The 26,372-nt window shown below is 38.9% G+C and overlaps 1 protein-coding gene across 2 annotated transcripts in view; it reads left to right on the top strand.

The window, feature by feature from the left end:
* si:ch211-225b11.1 (uncharacterized protein LOC561694 homolog) overlaps positions 1-8,488 on the top strand; it is a 58,635-nt gene extending 50,147 nt beyond the window's left edge. For both annotated transcript variants that reach the window (XR_009807545.1, XM_061906569.1), the window contains one exon: positions 861-8,488. Coding sequence is in view for 1 of the 2 variants with exons in the window: in XM_061906569.1 (XP_061762553.1) it covers positions 861-965 (105 nt within the window). In the remaining variant the exon portion in view is untranslated. The remainder of the gene's footprint in view (positions 1-860) is intronic.
* The last annotated feature ends 17,884 nt before the right edge of the window (positions 8,489-26,372 follow it).

Raw genomic sequence — 26,372 nt, 5'->3', positions numbered from 1 at the left:
TTGTTTATTTTTCAACAGGTTTTTAGTTATTTTTATATCTTTCCTTCCAAATAGTTCAAGAAAGACCACTACAAATGAGCAATATTTTGCACTGTTATACAATTTAATAAATCAGAAACTGATAACATAGTGCTGTATTTTACTTCTTTATCTCTTTTTTTCAACCAAAAATGCTTTGCTCTGATTAGGGGGTACTTGAATTAAAAAAATTGTTCACAGGGGGTACATCACTGAAAAAAGGTTGAGAACCACTGCCCTAGGGTGTCTACTAGGGTTGGTGAAAATATTTACATAGCAATATATGGCGATACTTTTTAACAATATAATGTGGATTTTAATGTCTTACTATCAATTTTTTTAATAAAAAAAATATGTATACATATTTTAGGTTTATATATATCAAGGCAGTACAAGAAGTCGACAGTTAAGAAGTGGAATTTAAAAAAAAAATTGTGACCAATTCATTCACTTTCTGTACATATGCAAAACTGATCATTTAACTTTCAGTTTTTTCACTTAGTTTGTCCAATGAGTTATAACTTGTATTTTAAGCTGTATTATACATTTAGCTATATGGGATGTAGACTATCGCACAACATCACCATATCCCAGTACTTTATTATATCATGATACGTAGCGTTTCATAGAGCCCAACCCTGAATTTGTAGTCATCGACGTAAAAGCAGGATTTTTAATCCGCGTCTTGTATTAGAGCTTGTTTCTGTGTAGGCAGCGTGTGTTCACTGATGGTGTGTCCTGTTATTGACAGGTCCAGTCTGCTTTTCGCTCAAAGTCAGGTCTGATATTGTTGCTACTGAACTTATTGTTTTACTTCATATCTCCCCTTTTCTACTGTTTAGAGACTTAGAACAGCCCTGACTACCACCATAGAGCTGGATATCGATGACCAACTGCCGGAAAAACAAAACCTCGCCAACCCAATGGTTGAAACAACAATAGTATGACCACAACACAACACTCTGATATAGTGGAAAATAGTTTTTTAAATGTCATTACAAAAGTTTCACCTCATACATCATTTTGTTAGGGCTATGTATATAGTAGTTATAATAGTAATTGATAGTGGGAGTGGTGCTGGGTAACTGCAAGCGTGAATGTGAGTGTAAATGGTTGTCTGTATGTGCCTTGTGATTGACAAGTGACAAGAATGACAAGTGACAAGCCCAGGGTGCACCAGCTTTTAGATGCGCAATACAAAATGGAAGAATGAATACTGAATTATTCAATATAATAGTTCATTCAAAATAATGTTTACACCACACACTTAAACTCAACAAATCAGGCCATGGTGTGTGAAAGCACTTGTTTGGGAAGCTAAACAAATAAACAAAGAGTAAGTGCTGGGAAAATGCAAATCTTTTGGTATTTGAATTTGATTTCCCTAACAATTTAGGAACAGGATCCACGGTACAGTACACACTTGGTTGTAGCCTGTCATGCATACGTGTTGTTCTCACCAAAGCAACATCTCCCACCAGGGTGTTCTTGACGTTGTAATGCATTGGGTTACAACTGTTTGAAATGGTTCATCTTCAGAAAAAGAAGTTGATGTCTGTGTTTAAGAACCCTTAGACACGTTTCCAGCTGTTAACCACTGACTCGGAGAGGAGAGCTAAAACAGAAGTTATAATTTAACTTGAAATTGATGGCGTTCGTAATGTGGGTCTGGAGGCCAAAAATAATTTTTGTAGTTGGACGTGTCGCACAAGTCTAAAATTACATGCACAGGCTTTCCTACCAAACATTTTAAAGAATGAAAGCGGTTTTCCAAAGTGCTTTAAAGGCTGTAAATATGAATATGATTGAAAGCTTTAGACACAGCATCTGAATATCTTGACTGATCAAAAACTGCACAAAATGTATGCACTGATTTACTCAATGTCATCTTACAATATTTTCAGTTCAAAGTGTGAACATTTTTCTACAATTTTGGGACTTAACGTGGTTATAGCAGGTTGTATAAAAATGCATTGATCAATCAATAAGTGTACTTAAGTTATGTTTATTTGACTAGGTGATATAACATTACAGTTTTAGCCAATATGATTCAACCTCTTGTGTTTTTTTGCAACTAGGCCTGTCAATTCACTACAATGAAAATGATCGCATCAATCATATGTAAACAAAGATTAATCACACAATTAGTTCTTTTTTTACCTTAACTGCAAATGGTTCATTGGTTTAAAAAAAATGGTATGTGTATTATGCAAGCAAGTCATTTTCGCAAGTGTGATTATTCTCTTACGAAAAATATATCGGTTGAGAGAACTTGCAATAGTTAAAATAAATCCAAGAAAACAAAAACAATTACAATCAGGGGTCTCAAACTCAATTTAGCACAGAGTATTTCCACTTCAGAATCACATTTTGTGACGAAATGTAATTAAACTACAATTTACTACTTCTACCAGCAGCTATAGTGACCATGAGCAATGGTAATCATTTTAAGTAAAACATGTTTTGTATTTTGACACTGCTGATTTCTCCAGGAGATGGTCAGAGAAACTTACGCTAGCCAACAGGAAGTTGTTCTTTGTGTTGCCAAATGTGTTTGTTGTGGTAATTTTTGTTTCTGCACTGTTATTTTGTTTATGCTGTTCTCTCTGGTGGGATTCAAGATTGCAAGAATATATTTAACTATAAGATGCCGACGGTGCATGGGACACATTTACATTACACTGGGAAGTCAGGTAGAGCAGTGGTTCTCAACCTTTTTTCAGTGATGTACCCCCTGTGAATTTTTTTTTAATCCAAGTACCCCCTAATCAGAGCAAAGCATTTTTGGTTGAAAAAAAGAGATAAAGAAGTAAAATACAGCACTATGTCATCAGTTTCTGATTTATTAAATTGTATAACAGTGCAAAATGTTGCTCATTTGTAGTGGTCTTTCTTGAACTATTTGGAAAAAAATATGTAAAAATAACTGGAAAATTGTTGAAAAATAAACAAGTGATTCAATTATAAATAAAGATTTCTACTCATAGAAGTAATCATCAACTTAAAGTGCTCTCTTTGGATATTGTAGTAGAGATCCATCTGGATTCATGAACTTAATTTTAAACATTTCTTCACAAAAAAGAACTTTTTAACATCAATTTATGGAGCATGTCCACAAAAATGAATATTGCATTGTTGCATTTCTTTTCTCAGTTTATGAACTTATATTCATATTTTGTTGAAGTATTATTCAATAAATATATTGATAAAGCTGAATTGTTGCTATTTTTAGAATATTTTAAAAAATCTCACGTACCCCTTGGCATACCTTCAAGTACCCCCAGGGGTACACGTACCCCCATTTGAGAACCACTGAGGTAGAGGGCCACAAAATATGAGTTTGAGACACCTGATTTTTTTTTAGTTTAAAAAACCCACTCCCATCTGTTGTACATTTTGAAAACGAATACAATGGTGGTTGAATATTTTGGAGTGAAACTGTCAATTTTCCACCCAAGCCTTTGTCTTGAGCTTATTTCAACTCAAAGAGTGCATTTATTTTTGGTATTGTTGTGGTTTTAATTTTTAATTTTAAAAAAGGAGTCCATGTCATACACTCCTGATAATGCTCATCCTGTAACTGGTATGCACATTTAATTTTTTTTTTTACCAGCAGAGGGTACTACAATACATACTATTTACATTTATAAAAGTGGTACGGCTACCTCACCTTTGTACTGTATTTGCATTCATACAACCTGCCTTATTACATTTGTATAATCATGTACACAACATATATACATTTTATATACACAATTTCATCATTACATTTTAATTCAACATTATGCAACGTCATTCTTTTTTTTTTTTTTTTACGTTTTAAGATTTTGTTTCTTGTTACCCATAACTCAAGTTGATTTATGCTGTTATGTTGGTCAATAAAAAACGCTCTTATGCTATTTGTATTTGTGTCACTTGGTGGCAGTATAGAGGCAGAGTAGAACTCCAAAGCAATCTTAATATTTTCTGCTAAACAGAGGTGGCTTACCCTTGAATGTGTGTTTCTTTGGAGACACATCTTTCTGGAATATTGTTATATTGCAGGACACACACACATTGAATAGTATAACTCAATTTGGGTTTGAGAACAAGAGCGGAGACACACGCTATTGAGAATGTATTGGTATGCATTGAGGCGGTGTGGGTGGATGATTTGACGACATTGGCTGTATTGTCAGAATGGATGACCCAGCTGGGGAGCGAAGGAGAGCAGAGTCGGGACAAACGTGAATACGCTGCTCATGAGCTTTGAAAAGTGAATTAGGTGAATTGTCATAGAGGCGAGTGGTGCCCTTCGCACAATTGCATGTTAATCAATAGTCCCTTCCTGTTTGGCCCATGGCAGAGCGTATCATGGCTCTGAATTAGAGCATGGAGCACTGTCAGATCAATAGTCATGGACCGCGCAGGCCAGGGGGCAGTAAATAAATGGTTATGCACGGCAGAGGGGAAGTGATTGCGGCTCTGAATGGGCAATTGAGGGCTTAGCTGTGGTTGTACGCTCTGACAGGCGGGTCGCTGTTTGAAAACGTCGACACTGATTTTTCCGACGCCCTTTGTTCATCTGTTTGCCTGTTTTTTTCCATCTCGGGGCGCCCTGGGAGAGAGATAAAGAGGATCTTATCACATTTAATTTGAGCGAGTGTGTGTGCGCACAAAGATGATTACAGACGTCAAGTCACGGCTTTGGCGCGGGAAATAATACTGGCGGTTGACTCATGTTGTTTCTCACGTGACAACTCTATCATGACCATCTCGCTGCAGTGCTTTGTTCGCTGGGGAAATGAGTTCGCCGTAGCTTTTGATCACCCAAAAGCAGTTTGACTTGCGCGTTTAAAGGCCAAACATCTGTGGCTTTTAACTTTATTTTGTAGGGTTTTACAATAGATTGTCATGATCTCACATGACTTTAGGAGTTTCTGTATCATTTTTGCTTTTATTTTTGTTTACCGCTTCCTGTTTGCCCACACCACTTCTCTAGTCTGAGTGCTGGCTCCCTCAACTGTCCCTGATTGGCAATCAGGACACACCTGTCTCTGATCGTCAAATCAGAATACGACATACTTGCCAACCCTCACGATTTTCCTGGGAGACTCCCAAATTTCAGTGCCCCTCCCGAAAATCTCCTGGGGCAACCATTCTCCCGAATTTCTCCCGATTTCCACCCAGACAACAATAATTGGGGCATGCCTTAAAGGCACTGTCTTTCGCGTAGTCTCTCACCTGAAACCTTCACTCCCTAACAGCTGCATGCAAGGACAACCTGTCGTCATGTCCGCTTTTCTTCAATGCAAACAGCGTGCGGGCCCAGTCACATAACATTTATGGCTTTTCACACACACAAGTGAATGCAATTCATACTTGGTCAAAAGCCATACAGGTCATACTGAGGATATCCGTATAAACAACTTTAACACTGTTACAAATATGCGCCACACTGTGAACCCACACCAAATAAGAATGACAAACACATTTCGGGAGAACATCCGCAATCGTAACAACATAAACACAACAGAACAAATACCCAGAACCCCTTTAAGCACTAACTCTTCCAGGACGGTACAATATACACCCCCCCGTCCCCCGCTACCTCCCCAACCCGCCCACCTCAACCCCACCACCCCGCTCCATCTCCCGAATTCGGATGTCTTAAAGTTGGAAAGTATGGAATACAACTATGTTGCACAATTTGCTTCCATGCTGCGTGGAGTTCCCTGTGCTTTTTGCTTTGCTGTGCCTTCACATGCACATTGCCTGCTGTCTCTGCATCCTGGGGTCTCGACCAACAACGCCACACTGAAACATAACAATAATTGTCACACGCACCAAAAATACATTTCTTGAAATTTCCTCTACACTATATTGCTATAAGCATTTGGCCACCCATCCAAATGATGAGAATCAGATGTCCTAATCACTTGGCCCGGTGTATAAAATCAAGCACTTAGGCATGGAGACTGTTTCTACAAACATTTGTGAAAGAATGGGCCGCTCTCAGTGATTTCCAGCGTGGAACGGGCATAGGATGCCACCTGTGCAACAAATCCTGTCGTGAAATTTCCTTGCTCCTAAATATTCCAAAGTCAACTTTATTATAAGAAAAGTGAAGGGTTTGAGGGCAGCAGCAACTCAGCCACCAAGTGGTAGTCCACGTAAGCTGACAGCGAGGGGTCAGTGGATGCTGAAGCGCATAGTGCAAAGACTTTCTGCACAGTCAGTTGCTACAGAGCTCCAAACTTCATGTGACCTTCCAATTAGCCCACGTACAGTATGCAGAGAGCTTCATGGAATGGGTTTCCTCGGCTGAGCAGCTGCATCTAAGCCATACATCACCAATGCAAAGCGTGGGATACAGGGCTGTAAAGCACATCTCCACTGGACTCTAGAGCTGTGGAGACGCCTTTTCTGGGTGATGGATCACGCTTTTCCATCTGGCAATCTGATGGACGAGTCTGGGTTTGGCGGTTGTCAGGAGAACGGTACATTTCGGACTGCATTGTGCCGAGTGTGAAATTTGGTGGAGGAGGAATTATGGTGTGGGTTTAGTTTTTCAGGAGTTGGGCTTGGGCCCCTTAGTTCCAGTGAAAGGAACTTTGAATGCTCCAGGATACCAAAAACATTTGGACAATTCAATGGGATGGCTCTTTAGTTTCCTTTCGTGAGTAAAGGCGGGTGGCCAAATACTTTTGGCAATATAGTGTACATCTGACTATAGCTTTGTCTTAGCCACCCTCAGTGTGACCTGTATGGCTTTTGACCAAGTATGCCTTGCATTCACTCGTGTGTGTGAAAAGCCGTAAATGTTTTGTGACTGGGCCGGCACGCTGTTTGCATGGAGGAAAAGCGGACATGACGACAGTTTGTCCTCACTCAGACACTACAATTTCCAGACTATAGGGCGCACCTTAAAATAAGATTCAACCACCAGATTTTTGGACAAATTTTTGTACACATTTAAATATACACATTGAAACATGAAATATTTACATAAGCATTTTTGTTTATTTACAAGTTTAACAAAAGGCAGTGCCTACTACACAACAGTAGCTGAAGTCAATGAGCACTCTCTTTGTCCTCCTTCTCTTCTTCGGAGTTCGGCCTTAGTGGTGGCGGATTTATGTTTTGTGCGGTGGCTGTTATCTTTTCCGATGGCCTGGTCAATCGTCTTGGGCTTTTAGGCTGCGTCTTGTGTCCTGCCTGATGAGAGTGAGGCCATAATGTGCTAAATGGCTGACTGAATGATAGCGTGAGTGGGTTTGATTTAATGTGAACAATTTCATTGGTCCACCGTGGCCCGTTAGCCAATTTCATTGGTCTGATGTGACGAGGCTAAATTTATCGACAGCATGTGAAGCTTGTGAACCCAGTAAAATCCATAAATTAGCTGCACTTGTGTGTAAAGTGCAGGGTTCAAAGCGTGGGAAAAAGTAGTGGCTTGTAGTCCGGAAATTACAGCACATAACATCTTGGCAGAGGTAATTAATCAAAGGATAATGAAATCCTCTTATCTGTGTGTGTATGTTTTGTTCATTTGTCGCTTCCAAACGGGCCGGAATTACTCTTTGCTGTTTTACAGCAGAATGAAATACACCGCGGGAAACCTCTTGTTAGTAGTCTACACTCTTTAAGTAAACGCTCTAATGCAGCAATTTCTAAAGAAAAAATTAAAATTAAGTCCCATGGAGGAGTGTCTCGTAGCTTTTAGAAGAAGCACTTTTTGACAGGCGGTGTTTTATATGTAGCCTCCCACACTTGGAATACTATCCATCCTCTAATTAAATAGGTGATCTGCACACTCTCAGCTCATTTATCAAACCTCTTAATAGCTGCTGGAAAATCAAACCTGCTCCCACAAGCCAACATAAACCAACTTGAGTTTTTTCTCTACTTTTTGAAAATATTTTTACTTTATTGATTATATCATCAATGTGCTACTGAAGCTGTTATTGTATATGTTCTATTTTGTTTTCTTTAAACTGTCATTTTATTATATTGTATGGAATGCTGTTATTTTTTTTTTTTACATCTTTCCTTTTATTTCTTGGACGATGGGAAAAAAGCACTGCGTGATTTTAAGATATATGTTTATTTCTATGCCCTGTCCCTTCCAAATAAACAAATATGAAATGAAACATGAAATCGCAGTAAATGACTTGCTTGCAGGGCAGCCCCAGGCTAGTTGGGGGAATTTGGTCGATGCCTTTTAAAGTACTGAATTCAGTACCCGCCCCCAACCAAGGGAAGTATCAATGTTATTAGATCTATATCTTTATTTTTTCATTGTTTTTGTTGTGTTTTATGTTATACTTTCAGGGGAAAAAACTTAGTACAAAGCAATATGTGATATTGACTCTGTTTTGCTCCAACAATTGTATGTAATAAAAAAGAATAAGGAACTAGTTCAAACATTGTGCTGATGTTAAACTGCCAATAGCACTCACCATAAATAAAGTGAACAACTTGCAGTCAATACATGATTGGTATCGGTATGGGCCCATGCAGGCATGTGGTTTTTTTCCATCCATAGTCGGAAAATCCGTCTTTTCTATCTCTCAATCAATCAACCAAAGTTTATTTATATAGCCTTTAATCACAAGTGTCTCAAAGGGCTGCTCAAGCCACAATGACATCCTCTGCTCAGATTCCACATCAGGGCAAGAAAAAACTCAACCCGATGGGATACAATGAGAAACCTTAGAGGGGACCGCATATGTGGTCATCTTGAGTGGAGACAGGTCAGCAGTGCAGAGACGTCCCCAACTGATGGACAGATGAGTGGTCCACTGCGGGTCCTCTCCACACAGGAGAGGGGGGCAATACTAAAAAAAATATTTTTCATTTTTTATAACCTGCAATGTGTGCTAAAATCTTGATCTGTCTCTTTGCCATACCTGCCAACAATTACGGTTTTCCCGTAATGAATACGGTTTTTGGTAATCCACTGGTAAAAACTGCGGTTTGCCATAAAAACAATTATAAACTTAAAAATCGAAGCTATGTTGCGAAGCAACTCCACGGGCAGGGGACAACATATACAGGAAACATCAATGATGATTGGTTGGTTTATGTATAAGAAAATCCATGATTGGTTGGTTGGTTTGCTATGATGAGTCACTATTGGTTAAGATTTGGGCAAAACATTAGGGACAGGCCAATCAGAGGCAAGATAGGGCAGAAAGGGAAATCTCAACAGACATCCCAAATGATGACAAGAGTCATCCATGTGTGTTCTACATGGAAGAGGTGGAATACACATTTAATTCACACATAATTGTGGTGACTTTTGCTACAGTGTAGCCTGTCTAAATGCTGCTTTTCATTTTTACTTTACAAGACAGTAGCTGACATTTCGTTCATTGTTTCTACTGTTTGTATTTTGACATTGAATAGTTGAATCATTTTGAAACATAAACAAGATGATTGCAAGATATTTGTCCCCTCACCTTATTTTCCAGTCTTGTTCATGAATTCTAAAGGCCTTAGTGGCCACATGTGTGGACAGCACCTTTTATCTCTTATTTCGAAAATTGTGTGCACTACCGAATTGGGGACTTATGGCCACTTATGTGGACACTTATACTGCTATCTGGTGGTGTCAGAAGAGTATAACATACAATGGAATTTGGGGAAAAAAAGTGTAAAAATAAAAATTAGCATGTTACTACACATGAAGTACACAACTCATGGACTAAGTACATCATATCAAAAGATGATTCTTAGTTTTTATTCTAATTAGAGTCCAATAAGCCCAAATAGCAAAGAAAAATACAAAAAGCATGTAAACAAACAGCTTGGGCCTTAAGAGGTTAAGTTCAAATCACATGCCTGCCCATGTCACGAATGGATGATGGGAATTAGCAGCTGGAAACCCTGATTGGAGCATTCCTAATTATGATGTCATTAAAATAATCCATAGGCTCCAGCGACCCCGAGAGGACTAAGCGGTAGAAAATGGATGGATGGATGGAAAACAATTAAAAAGAAAAAAAAAAAAGAGTAAAATGTATGTAACGAGCATACATAAAATGAGAATAAAAGGAGGGCATTTAATAAATGTAAAAATACCTGGTGTTTGAGCACATAAACGAACAGCTGGTAACGGCAAGTTGGCTCTCGTGGTTCACTTAAAGAGAGCCGTTCAATAGACTCAGTTTGTTCGCTGACATCGCAGCTCTGATAGCGAACCATTAAAAGAGACCTATTATGTAAAACCAACTGTTTCTAGCTGATATACAAGCTGATGTGTATTTGGGATCTGCATAAGTCCCGAAAATTTGAAATCAAAACATGGAGGCGTTGCATTTACAAAAAATCTGGCCTTCTTTCCCAGCAGGGACGAGACATTAAAACAATGTTGAGAACTTAAGTCCTGATATTGAAACGTAACGTTGGAACACGCTTTTTGACGACTCTTAATCAATGTTGGGTTCCGACGTTGATTTGACTTTGAAATTTGGTAATTTCCCAACCAATATTCTACAACACAAATACAACTGTGGGGAGGCGCAGCCGACGGGCCGACGGCGGGGCAGGGCACGCTGCAGCCCTGCCCAAGATGGCGACAACGAGGCGGAGAATGCGGATGAGCGGAGAGGCGGGGCGTACCGGGAGCGACGCCGCTGCAATCAAATTCAGGTGCGTGGCTCACACATCGGGAAATTATTAACATTTCTCCTGACAATGTATAAAAGAGGCGAAGGAGGAGAGAACAGGGAGGAAGAGTTGGAGAGTCCGCGGCACATGCAACGCAAGAGCGACAGGGAGAAGACGGCGACGATGATAGATAGATAGAACCTTTATTTAACCAGATAAGAAACCCATTGAGATCAAGATCTCTTTCACAAGGGTGACCTGGCCAAGAGGTCAACAGCACATGTCACAGAGCAGTTTAAAAAAAGTAATTCATTAAGACATACATTTTAAAATACATAAAAGACAACTGTAAAACAAAGATTTACACCTTTTAAAAACACAGGCACTGAGCAAAAATCTCTTGCTCTCTGTCCCTCAGGACAGAACGGAAGGCTCCAAATGGAATTAGTTCAGTGAGTTTCAGTTTTTTCTGCAATGCATTCCATGCCATAGGGGCAGCAATGCCAAAAGCTCTTTTGCCAAATCCAGTCCGTACATGGGGAACAGTTAAAACATACAAATTGTTAGAACGTAACGCATAAGAGCTGTTTTTTCTTTGTAACAAAGTACACAAGTATGGAGGTATTAAACCTAAAAGAGCTTTATAAATGATGGTCAGCCAATGTGTGTATCTGCGTGCACTCAATGAAGATAAGTCTGACTTAATATACGGTTGACAGTGGTGGGTGAGACTACGACAGCCAGTAACGAATCTTAGTGCTGAGTGAAAAACAGTGTCCAAGGACTGGAGGCATTTAGATGAAGCACTAAAATAAAGCACGTCTCCATAATCAATTACGGGCAAGATAGTCGTTGTCACCAATTTTTTGAGAGAGAAGCAGTATTTATTTCTGAAAAGGAAACAAAGCTTTACCCTAAGCTTAGAGACCAAGTTGTTAATATGGGCTTTAAATGAAAGCTCCTGATCAAGAGTAAAACCCAAATACTTGTAATTTAAGACCTGCTCTATAGGGTTTCCATTTGAAAGCGACCGAAGAGCGAGCAGCAGAGGAGGAGCTGAAAAGACTTGATTTATTGAGAGAATAAACAAGTCAAACCTGCAAAGCAATGTCCTTCCTGAATGGTACATGCAACCCGCACGACGACGACAGGAGGCCGTCACAACAAAGTTTATTCGATGTCAGGTTGTGACGGTGATTTGACCATTTAAATGTGGTCATTTCGCAAACAAAAACGTGGACATCAACGTTGTCTCAGTTTACAAACAACTGTTATTCAACATTGTTTCAAAGTCAGTTTTTGAGGACATATATACCACCGTTGTATCCTAGTGGGTTCATACTTCTTCCAAACAGTCCGTTTGGAATTTTGTTCAAGTGTAATGTCAGCAGATTATCCATATATGGTAGACATTTACCCAGACATCCTTGCGCGAGTCGGCCAATTGAAAGTTATGTAAAACGGGCTGTGCCACACCCTCATGACCACAATGAAACCCAATGAAGACAATGGTCTGTCACCACACTAACGTTCAGGCTCATTTCAATCCAATCCAATCCACTTTATTTGTATAGAACATTTAAACAACAGAACTATTTCCAAAGTGCTGCTCAGCAATATTAAAAACAATATTCAAATATTATCCTTAGCTCCACCAATGACTGAATAAAAAACAAAAACAAAAAAAAATACAAACCAATAAAAAAAAATGATTAAAAGCAATTTTTAAGGGTAAAACCAATTAAAACAATAAATAGAAATTAAAATTTTAAAAACAGAGTTCATGCACTCATTTCTAGCAACTCAAGCAGTGTTAAAAGCCAAAGAATAAAAGTTTAATAATTTATCCTCTGAAGGCATTAGTGGCCACATGTGTGGACAACACCGTTTAGCTCTTATTTCCAAAATTGCGTACACTACTAAATTGGGGTCTTATGGCTACTTATGTGGACACTTATACTGCCATCTGGTGGTGTCAGAAAAGTATAACATCCATAAATATACATACATTAAAAAAAATAAATTAGCATGTCACTACACATGAAGTACACATTTGTGTACTAATGGACTAAAGTACATCATACCAAAAGATGATTTTTAGTTTTTATTCTAATTAGGGTCCAATAAGCCCAAATAGCAAAGAGAAATAAAAACAAGCATGTAAACAAACAGCTTTGGGCTTAAGAGGCTAAAGTAAAAAATGCCTCACTTTTAACTTTTAGGGTTCGCGGCAATGGGCCTTCCAACTGTGAAGAAGTCGCTCCGGGTGCGTGCAAAAATGAGCCCTACCGTACTTCAACCGCAAACTTTCACAAAAAGATGGATTTGCCTTAAAACTACTTTTTAAAGGTAAGCTCAGTGCTAACTATCTCTGGCAATGGAGGAGACAATGAAACGGTAAGTAGGTTAGAAATGTGTGAACGATAAGTTAACACAATTTGTTGTGTAGCCAGCTTAGCCTTTTACCGCAAAGACAATAGCATCACTGTCGTCCGGCAAAATAAGGATCGTTCTAAAAACTTATTTGAATTAGATCAGTGTTTGGCTGTGTTTGACAATGACAGAGTAAGTTTTATAATCCTTAATTATGGTCACGGTGTTGCTGGTGTCGCACAAGAGCTTGTAGCATGCCTTTTAGCCTTAAATCTATATTTGTTTACAACTCAAAGTGAAATTATTTACATGATAAAGAATATAAAAGCCTGTTTATTGTCAATACACGCATGTATACATCCAGGATCTAGCATTAGAAAGTTAGACTAGGTCGAAGTTTAACCTTAGTCAGGGAATAAATCCAGACCTGTACATTAGCCGGGTTTTGCTCTTCATTCCTCCGCTCGCATTTTCGCCTCCTTCCTTGTTGGCGACAACAAACCACGGTAAGCCGCTAAGCTCGCTATATCGCCTGGGATGTTGTGTTGTGTTTTGGTGAAGGTCACTCAAAACAGATGGCTGGTGGTGGTCACTTAAGGACCACCATTACACGCTGTGTAGACCACAAGGAGGTGTTTTTTAATATAGAAACAACAAATCATGATGTGACCATTTTAAAGGGGAACATTATCACAATTTCGGAAGGGTTAAAACCAATTGAAAATTAGTTCCCAGTGGCTTATTTTATTTTTCAAAGTTTTTTTTCAAAATTTTACCCATCATGAAATATCCCGAAAAAAGACTTTAAAGTGCCTGATTTTCACTATCTGTAAAACCACCCATCTATTTTCCTATGACGTCACATAGTGATACCAATACAAACAAACATGGTGGATAGAACGGCAAGATGTAGCGACATTAGCTCGGATTCAGACTCAGATTTCAGCGGCTTAAGCGATTCAACAGATTACGCAGGTATTGAAACGGATGGTTGGAGTATAGAGGAAGATAGCGAAAACAAATTGAAGAAGAAACTGAAGCTACTGAGCGAATAGCTATTGAAGCTATTCGACGATCGCCTTCTAACCAACGATTGCATCTTTTGACCACTGGAGCAATTTAAATCTTTCGATTGGTAAGGGTTTGTTTGGCATTAAATGTGGGTGGAGGGAAAGGCTGGGTGCAAATATAGCTACATATGTACATACAGCAAGCCTAAATAGCATGTTAGCATCGATTAGCTGGCAGTCATGCCGTGACCAAATATGTCTGATTAGCACATCAGTCAATAACATCAACAAAACTCACCCGTTGTGATTTCGTTGACTTTATCGTTGGAAATGCATCTGCTTTGAGTGTCGCAGGATATCCACACATTCTTGCCATTTCTGCCATGATAGCATCAATTAGCATGTCGTGCTAATCGATGCACACTCCACGTAAATCAACTTGAATACGTCCCTGATCGTTTGTTACACCCTCCGACAACACACCGACGAGGCATGATGTCTCCAAGGTACGGAAAACAGTCAAAAAAACGGAAAATAACAGAGCTGATTTGACTTGGTATGTGTAATGTGTTTGCGAAAATGGTGAATTGCTTCCTGTTGTAACGTCACGGGTGAAAGGTCATCGCTCCGACAGCGAACAATTGAAAGTCATTTAAATCGCCAAATTCACCCTTTTAGAGTTCGGAAATCGCTTAAAAAAACATATGGTCTTTTTTCTGCAACATCAAGGTATATATTGACGCTTACATAGTTCTGGTAATAATGTTCCCCTTTAAGAACATCTACATGAGCGTTGTTCTACATTTTCCAGGCCAAGGACCTCCTTGTTGTTGTGCAATACTAACGATATTCAAATAATAACAATATGGTGCCGCTAATAGGTAGCTGGAAAATAATGCTCTAATTGATAGCTGGTAACTGGCATGCTAATCACTAGCTGACAACTAACGCATTCGTCTGCAGCTGACAACTAGTGTGTTATTTGCTAGCTGGTAACTAGAGCGCTAATCGAAAGGTACTCTAATTGCTAGCTGACAACTAACGCATTCATCTCTAGCTGACAACTAGCGCGTTACTTGCTGGTTGGCAACTAGTGTGTTCTTTGCCGGGTAACAACTAGCATGTTAATTGCTAGCTGGCAACTAAATCACAAATCAAAAGGTGAAACATGACGCTAATCACTAGCTGACAACTAGTGCACTACTTGCTAGCTGTCAACTGGTGTGTTATTTGCGAGCTAGTAACTAGAGCGCCAAATGCTAGCATGTTAATAGCTAGCGGACAACTTGTGCATTAATCACTAGCTGGCAACTAGTGCACCAATCGCTAGCTGATAACGTTAATCGTTAGCTGGTTAATAGATGGCTAACTGCTAGGTAAAATTAACACGCTGATCGCTATCTGACAACTACTGCACTCAATGCTAGCTGATAACTAGAACATTATTCATTGGCTGGCAAATAGGGCGGTAATCGCTAACTGACAGCTAATTGCTAGCTGACAACTATAGCGCTAATCGTTAGCAAACAACTATGGTTTTAGGTGCCATTCGACAACTAGTGCATTAATCACTAGCTGGTAACTAGAGCCCTAACTGTTAGGTAACACGTAGCATGGTAATTGCTAGCTGACAACTAGTGCACCAATCGCTAGCTGATAACGTTAATCTTTAGCTGGTAAATGGAGCGTTAACTGCAAGGTAAAATTAGCACGACAATTGCTAGCCGACAACTACTGCACTCAACGCTAGTTGATAGCTAGAACGTTATTCATTGGATGGCAACTAGAGCGGGAATCGCTAACTGACAGCTAATTGCTAGCTGACAGCTAATTGCTAGCTGACAACTATAGCGCTAATTGTTAGCAAACAACTATGGTTTTAGTTGCCAGCTGACAACTAGTACATTAATTACTAGCTGGTAACTAGAGCACCAACTGCTAGGTAACAAGCAGCATGGTAATTGCTAGCTGACAACTAGTGCACCAATCGCTAGCTGATAATGTTAATTGTTAGCTGTTAAATGCAGCTCTAATTGGTAGATAAAATCAGCACGATAATCACTAGCTGACAACAACTGCACTCATCGCTAGCTGACAACTAGAACATTATTCATTGGCTGGCAACTCGAGCGGTAATCGTTATCTGACAGCTAATTGCTTACTGAAAACAAATACTCTATAATTGTTAGCTGGCATCTCGAGCACTAATCGCTTTTTGACAACTCGAGTGCTAATCGTTAGCTGCCAACTAGAGTGCAGATGTACTAATCGTAAATGCTAACATATAAAATCCAAAGTATTCATGTAATCATTGAATCACATTAAACTACACTACTGTGTGTTGGTATGTATTAAAACTAAAGATATCCGATAATGGCTTTTTTGCCGATATTCTGATATTGTCAAACTTTTAATTACCGATATCAAACGATACCGATACATACAGTCGTTGAATTACCACGTTATTATGCATAATTTTGTTGTGATGCCCCGCTGGATGCATTAAACTATGTAACTTTACCATGAATTGATGAACGTGGACAAGTTGAAAAACGTATTCGGGTGTTACCATTTAGTGGTCAATTGTACGGAATATGTACTGAACCGTGCAACCTACTAATACAAGTTTCAATCAATCAATCAAAAACAAGGTTTTCCAAAATAAGAGAACAACTTCAACTCCAGTTATAGAAAAAAGTTCCAACATGGCACTGCCATATTTATTATTGAAGTCATAAAGTGCATTATTTTTTTTAACATGCCTCAAAACAGCAGCTTGGAATTTGGGACATGCTCTCCCTGAGATTATCCTGATACCCACTACAACTATGGCATACTTGCCAACCTTGAGACCTCCGATTTCGGGAGGTGGGGGGTGGGGAAGAGGCGTGGTTTGGGTGGGGGGCGTGGTTAAGAGCGGATGAGTATAATTCACCCACTCGAGTATTTCATATATATATAAATATATGTATGAAATACTTGCCTTTCAATGAATTCTAGCTATATATATTTATTTTATTATATATATAAATAAAATAAATAGTTGAATTTCAAACGGCAGCTATCAAATACACAGTAATAAAAACACAGTTGTTCTACTCGCTGTAAGGCGCTTGCTGGTTATTAAAAAAACAACACTTACCTTTCACTATTTGAGTAACCTTTGTTCTGCCATTTGCGTACTGGCGAGAGTCACTTGCAGTCAGGTGCCCAACACCACGTAAATCGTTGGCCAATCTAAAAGCAACCCCATAACGCTATAGCCAACATTCACCAGGAGATGGCATTAGACAACATAGAATTACTCTATTACAGACGACGTCGCCATGGCTGTAACTTCCTCGTTCTTCTGCTTCGTCTCCTTGTGTGTGCAGTTTTTTATAAAAAAAATCTGAAGATGTAACGTGATTGGGCAGGCAAGCTGTTTATATAACAGGAAAGCGGACGTGAAAACAGGCTGTCCCCACTCATGTCCGCATGGAGCTAGAGGGGGCGTGAATTTCGGGAGATTTCCGGGAGAAAATTTCTTCCGGGAGGTTTTCAAGAGAGGCGCTGAATTTCGGGAGGGTTGGCAAGTATGAACTATGGAAAATACTAAAATTTGACTTTCACAAAGTGCATTATAATTATTATTATTTTTTAAACATGCCTCAAAACAACAGCTACAAACACAATTGAAGGCACACAGCTTCAGTCCAGAGTATCCGTCCGTGTTTTAAGGGATATGTACCGCTCCGTACAGCGGCCTTTTAAAAAAGTCCTTAATTTTGCTTTTTGAAACCGATACCGATAATTTCCGATATTACATTTTAAAGCATAAATCATCTCTAATTAAAACTATTTACATTTGTGGAAAAATTGCAGAGGGAAATATAAAAACACATATTTTAAAAAAAGTCAACCAAATATTTCCCAGCCCTCCTGAAGTGTCTTTGTGGACTCACCGGGGGTGGCGGACCCCCTCTTGTGTAAAAAAAAACAAAAAACACCCTACATTTCAGTCTCAATGTTGTTTTTCAGTTTGGAGGCAAAATATGCTGGCCAAACACCACCTCTCCAACATCACCAACTGGAGAGAAAACAACATCAAAGGAAAAAAAATAAGGTGAGTGTGGTAGCTCAGCGAGCTCTCAGATTACCATAAAGAACATTTCAAAAAAGGACCACAGTGCTTGTGATCATCTGTCACAGGCGTCAGATCGCGCTGAATCAGGACAGAAATTACAAAAGAAACGTTCCTGTATTCCGTCTTTTCTTACGAGAGCAACTCCACAGCACGGTGACAAATAATCACACTTGATAGCGGCTGCTGGAGTTTTTTTTATTTTCCCTTCTTCTTCTTCTTCTTCTTCTTCCCTACCAGGCGTGCAAACTGTCACTTCTGTGATAAATGCAGACTCCTGTGTCCCTGCTTGCAGACTTGCATCAAGCATGTGCTCACAATCTGTAAGACCAAAGCTGTAGTTGTGGACTGCGTGAGCAAAGACTTTCCCTCTTTATCTGGGCTTTACCTGATGCACGATTTATAGGCCTGGTATATTCTGCAGGGCTCTAACTTAGGCCAGCATCCTAAAAACAATGTGATGCAGGTGAGCAGACGTTTGTGTTTGCGCTGCAGAACAACAACAAAAAAAACTATATATATATATATATATATTTTTTTTTTTTATGTTTGCCTATCATTCACAATCCCCTATGTGAGACACCACTTCTTTCTTTTTTTTATGCATTCTAAATCGTTAAAAAAAAGCTAGCAATAGGTGGCTAACAATGCAGGTACCGTATTGTTCGGACCATAAGGCGCACTGCCGATCATACAAACGATGCACCGGATTATAGGGCGCATTAAAGGGGTCATATTATGATTTATTTTTTTTTCTAAATGAAAAACACTAGTGTGCAGTCTGGTGTGTTGTGGGAGATGAACTATTTTCACCTACCGTATTTCTGTAATGACTGATTAGCATAGTAATGCCGGGTTTGTCCCTCCGTGGATGCGTCGACAAGAACACAGTAATGGTAAGTTTAAATTATTTATTTAACTTAACAAAAGCAGGCTACGAACAAAAATACTGGAGCTAACAGACAAAATAAACCAAGAGCGCTAGCATAAAAGCTAGGAATAGAAAACAGAAAAACTAAGACTGGCACGAAGGCACACAAAAAGGAAAAACAATTCATCAGCGTGACAGCTGTAATAAAACAAAGGCTTAGCGTGAAAAGTTAGTGAGAATATACATACGTGAAGTGAGTCGATACTGTTGCTCAAAGGCAAATTATGAACCCAGACTGAACAAAGAAAAGAGGAAGGCTCATATAGGGAGTAATCAAGGAGAACCAGGTGTGTGTAGAAAACAAGGAGCAGGTGAAATCAATGTGTAACCAAGGTGACTGACAAAACAGGAAGGAAGATGGTCAGATGGAGAGTGAGACAATGGAACAATAAACAATATGTGAAGATCAGAGTAACGGATCGCAACAATTTCCTTGAATAGCCGCCGGGACGCTAATTTATTTAAAACCTCTTCTCACTCCTGCGCTGATTCAAGGCATGCAGTAAAAGTAAGCAGGCGCTAATAATTTTAAAACCTCTTTTCACCCCTGCGCTTACCAATGGCATGCAGTAAAAAATTGAGTGTGATGTAAGGATACCATCATGAAAAGCACATTTAATAAAAAAAAAAAAACGTTATTATGGTTATTATTTTCAGCACCAAAGGCTAGGAATAACCTACAATTGAATATTCAACTTAAAACCCTTGTTGGGACGGTATAGCTCGGTTGGTAGAGCGGCCGTGCCAGCAACTTAAGGGTTGCAGGTTCGATCCCCGATTCTGCCATCCTAGTCATTGCCTTTGTGTCCTTGGGCAAGAGACTTTACCCACCTGCTCCCAGTGCCACCCACACTGGTTTAAATGTAACTTCGATATTGGGTTTCACTATGTAAAGCGCTTTGAGTCACTAGAGAAAAAGCGCTATATAAATATAATTCACTTCACTACATCAAATGAGTTTAAAGCTTCTGTAAAATGATTGCAGTCTACCTTGTCTGTATGCACATGTGTCATTTGAGCAAATTTTAATGTTGTAAATGTGATGCGTTATGTGTTGTTTACTGTTTTTAATGTAACCTTGCTGCTGCCCTCTTGGCCAGGTCTCCCTTGGAAAAGAGATATTTGATCTCAAAGGGATTTTGCCTGGTTGTAAAGGCTGCCAGTAAATAAAAAATTAATGAAAGGTGGTTTTACCTTGGCTTGTAAATGAGATCCATGCCGGCTCCTTCTGATCAGGGGCATCGGTGGCTTGTTTATAGAAGTATTCCTTATCTTTCTTCAGTTTTAAAAAGTCTCTCAGGAAGCTGCTATCGGACCGCTGCTATCAGTTAGCTCGGGTGTGGGCGACTTCCCTCTCGTTCTGCTCCGTGGGTGATCTTTTTATCCCAGGACCACTAAGAAAGGACATGGCTTGAGCAGTTTGACTTTGTTTATTTTTCAATAAAACCTCAGTCCAGGTCGCTCTCCCGCTCGCTCGCCGGTATCTTGGGGAGGGCTACAGCTAGCGTGAACTAGCATGCCCCGCCTGTCTATCGGACCGTAGGCTCCACAGGTATAATTAATAAAACATAGCTGCTTACTGTTCTTTTTAGCATACCCGTATTCAGTAGCTTGGACCTTCAATCCTATTGAATAGCTCTTAAACTTTTTCCCTTTATGCGATTTCAAATTGTTGAAATAAGCCTCTGCCATTTTGAAAATGATGACAGGGGAAGTGTCACTCGTCACGTCACAAATTTGACCCGGCGGTAATACTAAGCATGCGCTAATAATTTTGCGAAGCGAGTTTGACCTGGCAGTAATTAAAGGCAGGCGCATATTACATGCCCGGCGGTAATTCAAGGAAATACGGTATTTAGGTCAAAAATATTTTTTGTTGAGTGTCGGTGCTGTCTAGAGCTCGGCAGAGTAACCGTGTAATACTCTTCCATTTCAGTAGGTGGCAGCTGGTAGCTAATTGCCTTGTAGATGTCAGAAACAGCGGGAGGCAGGGTGAAGGTAAAAAGGTATCTAATGCTATAACCAAAAATAAAGAAAAGGTGAGAGCCCATAGGAAATGGGATTAAAGCATAGGGAAGGCTACGCAGAACACAACTTAAACTGAACTGGCTAGAGTAAACACAAACAGAATTCTAGACGACAGCAAAGACTTACTGTGGAGCAAAGACGGCGTCCACAAAGTACATCTGACCATGACTTGACAATCAACAATGTCCCCACCAAGAAGGATAAAAACAACTGAAATAGTCTTGATTGCTAAAACAAAGCAGGTGCGGGGAATAGCACTCAAAGGAAGACAAAAAAGAGAAAAAGCTAGCAAAATAAGAGCGCAAGACAAGAACTAAAACACCACACAGGTGGTGACAGTACACCAACTTTGAGACAAGAGCTATAGTGATGCATGCTTGGTTATGCTTTATAGTCATATCCAACAATTGCGATAACGACTTTTTACCGTCAATTGAGTTTAGTTTAAGAATTTCTGCTGGTGGTGTGCCACTGGATTTTTTTCAACACAAAAAATGTGCCTTGGCTCAGAAAAGGTTGAAAAACAATGCTCTACAAACATGTAACGGTGGGTCTTTGGTCAAAATGTTGCTTGATCAATGGTGATGGAGGGAATACTGCGGGGAACACACAGGACATATATGTTGTTCTATTGCTGTTGTTGTTTTTGTTGTTATTGTTGTGTTTGCTGTTGTTGTTTTTTGTCTCTCTGTCTAATCCCCCCCTGTCTTCCGTTTTTTTTCTCTTTCTATCCCCTCCTGCTCCGGCCCGGCTGCACCAAATGATAATATAAATACATTTAATGAAGTCAAATTCAAATAAGGCAACAAGAGAAGTATCCTAAACTTCTCTTTTGTAAAGTAAATCTGAACAGCCGATATGGGCATCTACATCAACTATATGATTTGCCTGAGAAGCTCAACAGGACAAAAAAAAAAAAAAAAAAAAAAAAAAACACAGGACATATAAGACAAAGGGCAGAGGGAAAGCACAGAGAGCAGGTACGAGGAGGCAAATCAGAGACGGGATGCTAACTCCGAGGAGTGAACTACGTTCCGGCAATGGATCTTTATCAGAACCCAGTGCGCTGATTGCTGATCGCCTGCAGCCGTGCAGGTGCGTGGCCGCGATGCGGAAAGAGCGAGCAGGTGCGTGTGTCGGGGCGCTTGTTGCAGATGGCATGAGGGATTGCGCATGCGCCGTGACAGTTATGGCCGTTGGCTAGGGAAATCCATAAATGAACCGCAGCATGGGAAAAATTTAACGGCTTACAGTCCAGAAAATACGGTAGTCACACTAAGTGGTTCATTGGCGTACCACTTGATGGAGCCCCGGTACTACCAGTAACAATCACTGCTCCAAAAGTTTTGTCTGGTCTCTTCAGGTAAGCACTTTTATTTACTTGTGTTTTTCCACTTCAGTGAAACGCTAATGAGCGTGTCTTGCTAACGATTCATATGCAGATGAGCGCGTTTGATGCCGGGATGCTACCGCGTGCACGCTTGCCTTTGTTTAATAAAGAGTCTTTGGCGTCTGCTTTAAGGCGGCACGCACAAGGTCGGTGCCCACCACGTCCTGCTGGTAATGAGACTCCAGCTCTCAGCATCGGTTAGCCTTTTCTCCCAAATGATGTAACGTGCGAAAGGTGAGTCAGCGACAGAATAAAGGTCTCCTCTGAGTCCTGCAGCCTAAGTGGGAGCTCATTATGATTTGATGGAAGCGGAAGCCGTCTCAACACTATGAATGGCAGAATTTCCTTTCCTGCGTGTGTGTTTTACTGCCATAAATGAAAGGTCTACGTGTTTATTTTTCTACCTACGAGTGCAGTGTGAAAACGGCAAGAACCGAGCTGAGCTGATGGCTGAATATGAGATTCTGGAGTCGTGTGGCGATATCCAAGCAGAACTTCATTTGCATGAACCCCGCGGATAAGAACTGAGGGGAAAAAAAATGACCTCTGTATTGTTAGACCGTCTTTCAATCTGAATCGTGGGGAATGAGAAACGGCCACATCAATTTAAAGAAAAAAAAGAAAAAAAAAAAAGGCATCTTTGGCTGGCTTTATTCAAGCAAGCCTCCTGTGAAGAATTATATTGCAGTCTGGATTAGGTTGGAATAAATGTCGGTGTAGGCGTGCAGACATGGAAAGTCTCCGTGTTGCTTGCTGACTAAACGAGCTGGCACAGAAAATAGCAATATGTTATGTCTGTGCTCATAAACAATGTAGGAAATTGAATTTGACCCCAAGGATTAAGAATATGTTGCATCTTTTTTGGGTCTTTGCTGCCATAGGTGACCTCATCCAATTTGAAATATCGTTTCATTTGAGCACTTGCCTCCCAAAACCAACCCTTCTCCTGTGTGAAAACTGTACATTATAGAAAATATCAGCAATTACTGACTGACTTTAAGAATACTCTAGTGCAGTGGTTCTCAAATGGGGGTACGCGTACCCCTGGGGGTTCTTGAAGGTTTGCCAAGGGGTACGTGAGATTTTTTTTAAATATTCTAAAAAATAGCATCAATTAAAAAATCCTTCATAAATATATTTATTGAATAATACTTCAACAAAATATGAATGTAAGTTCATAAACTGTGAAAAGAAATTCAACAATGCAATATTCATTTTTGTGGACATGTTCCATAAATAATGATGTTAAACATGTCTTTTTTTTGTGAATAAATGTTTAGAATTAAGTTCATGAATTCAGATGGATCTCTATTACAATTCCCAAAGAGGGCACTTTAAGTTGATGCTTACTTCTATGTGTAGAATTTTTTTTATATAATTGAATCACTTGTTTATTTTTCAACAAGTTTTTGGTTATTTTTAAACTTTTTTTCCAAATAGTTCAAGAAAGACTACCACAAATGAGCAATATTTTGCACTTTTATAAAATTTAATAAATCAGAAACTGATGACATAGTGCTGTATTTTACTTATTTTTCTCTTTTTTCAACCAAAAATGCTTTGCTCTGATTAGGGGGTACTTGAATTTAAAAAATGTTCCCAGGGGGTATATCACTGAAAAAAGGTTGAGAACCACTGCTCTAGTGTCATACATACCAAGGTCTCTGCAAAGAATGGGATTACACTGTCCAATCTAAAGTCTTAAAGGGGAACTGCACCTTTTGGGGAGTTTGCCTATCATTCATAATCTTTATGTTAGACAATATTCTCTGTTTTATGCAATCTAAATTGTAGAATGTAATCTTGCATCTTTATGCGTGTTTGTTCTCCCGGGATGCAGATGGACAACTCCGGACAAATCGTGAAGGTAGGGGAGGATTTATTACTCATAAATCATACACCGTGGATACAAACAGAAGAAAACAAAACAAAAGGGATGCATACCAATCACATGGGAAGCCAAGGTAACCAAATAGCACAGGAATCATAAACTCAGAAACCAGAATACCAACGTAACTGCTGCAAATGCAAACAATGAAGCCAGACAGAGTGTTGCGAGCAACGCGAATAAATACAGTAGCTCTCTGATTAGTGCTCTACAGCAGGTGAGCGTGCCAACAAGGTAAACCCAATTAATACCAATGGAAGCCAAAACAAACTCAGAGGTGCACAAAACAGGAACTAAGGGAGTCCAAAACTAACAGAACATAACTAAACAAAACATGATCTGGCTTGGGCCATGGATCATGACTATATACCATATACTGTGTACATATATATATACATATATATGTATATATATATACATATACACATATATATATATATACATATACACATATATATATATATATATACATATACACATATATATATATATATATATACATATATAAATATATATATACACACACACACACACACACACAAACATATGTATGAACACACATACATATATATACATACACACACAAACATATATATAAAGACACATACATATATAAATATATATGTGTGTGTATACACACATATACATTCATATATATACAAATACATACATATATATATAAACATATATATATATGTACACATATACATGTTCATATGTATATATATATAAACATATATGTATATATGTATTCATCTATATACAGTACATAAATATATATATGTATGTATGTAAATATATATATATATACATTAGCCTTCTGTTGAAATGTAGAAAAAATTGCTTCACATTCAAGCCAGTTTAGCGACGCGGCTAGCAATGCTTGCCCTCTCCTCCTCTTCTTCTCCAAACATTAATGCTACATTTTAGAAATATCGGTATTGCTTTATGTATCATATGTAAACATATATCGACATTTAGACATTTGTCCATCGATTCATAAATTGTCCACGTTCTAATTGTGATGTGTAAAAAAATAGAAAATAAAAAAATATCATTTTCCCCACCTCGGCTGAGGAGTGAGAATTATGAGTAATTAATCATCTTAAAAGGGGACACAATTCTCGTGCTGAAAGATATAAACATCCTATCAGTCGTCATCCCAGTGAAAACGAACACTTTACAGTAAGTGATCTTTTTATCATGTTCATACATATAAATATATGTGTGTGTATACACTCATATACATACATATGTATATGAATATGTATATATATATATATATATATATATATATATATATATATATATATATATATATACACACACACATGTTCATATGTATTTGATGTTTAGCACTTAGCATTACTGCTACATGACGCTTAGTGTTTCAATAGAGTTAGATCCTATGGCTCTCGAGCCAGATGTGGCTCTTTTGATGACTGCATCTGGCTCTCGATTAAATTTTAGCTGACATTAGTTAACATAAGTAATTAATAGTTCGGCTGGCAATCGCTGTGTTAAAAATAACGGTCTATATATAAAACATTTCCATGCACTTTAATACAACCATCCGTTTCCTATCAATCAATCAATCAATCAATCAATGTTTATTTATACAGCCCTAAATCACAAGTGTCTCAAACGGCTGCCACACCTGTTCAAGAAGTAGCAATAATGGTAAGAAGTATTGTATTTATTATTGATTAGCTTCAGAATAACAATGTTAGTAAAAAGAATAAGAGACTTATTGTACCCTAAAAATGTTGGTCTTACTTAAAAATGTACGCATTTAGTTGTATTCAGTGTTAAAAAATATTATATGGCTCGCACAAAAATACATTTTAAAATATTTGGCTTTTATGGCTCTTTCAGCCAAGAAGGTTCCTGATCCCTGTTGTAGCTCATCCTTCTTATATTCAGGCTAAAGAAATGTAAGGTTCTGGACCATCATGTGTACCAAAGTAGTCGTTTTCTCTCATGAAGTCTGTCAGAAGTAGTCTTGTTGTTGTTGAAGG

This window comes from Nerophis ophidion, linkage group LG07 (genome assembly GCF_033978795.1).
Source record: "Nerophis ophidion isolate RoL-2023_Sa linkage group LG07, RoL_Noph_v1.0, whole genome shotgun sequence".
Classification (NCBI taxonomy): domain Eukaryota; kingdom Metazoa; phylum Chordata; class Actinopteri; order Syngnathiformes; family Syngnathidae; genus Nerophis; species Nerophis ophidion.
This window is presented reverse-complemented; position numbering and strand designations above follow the sequence as displayed.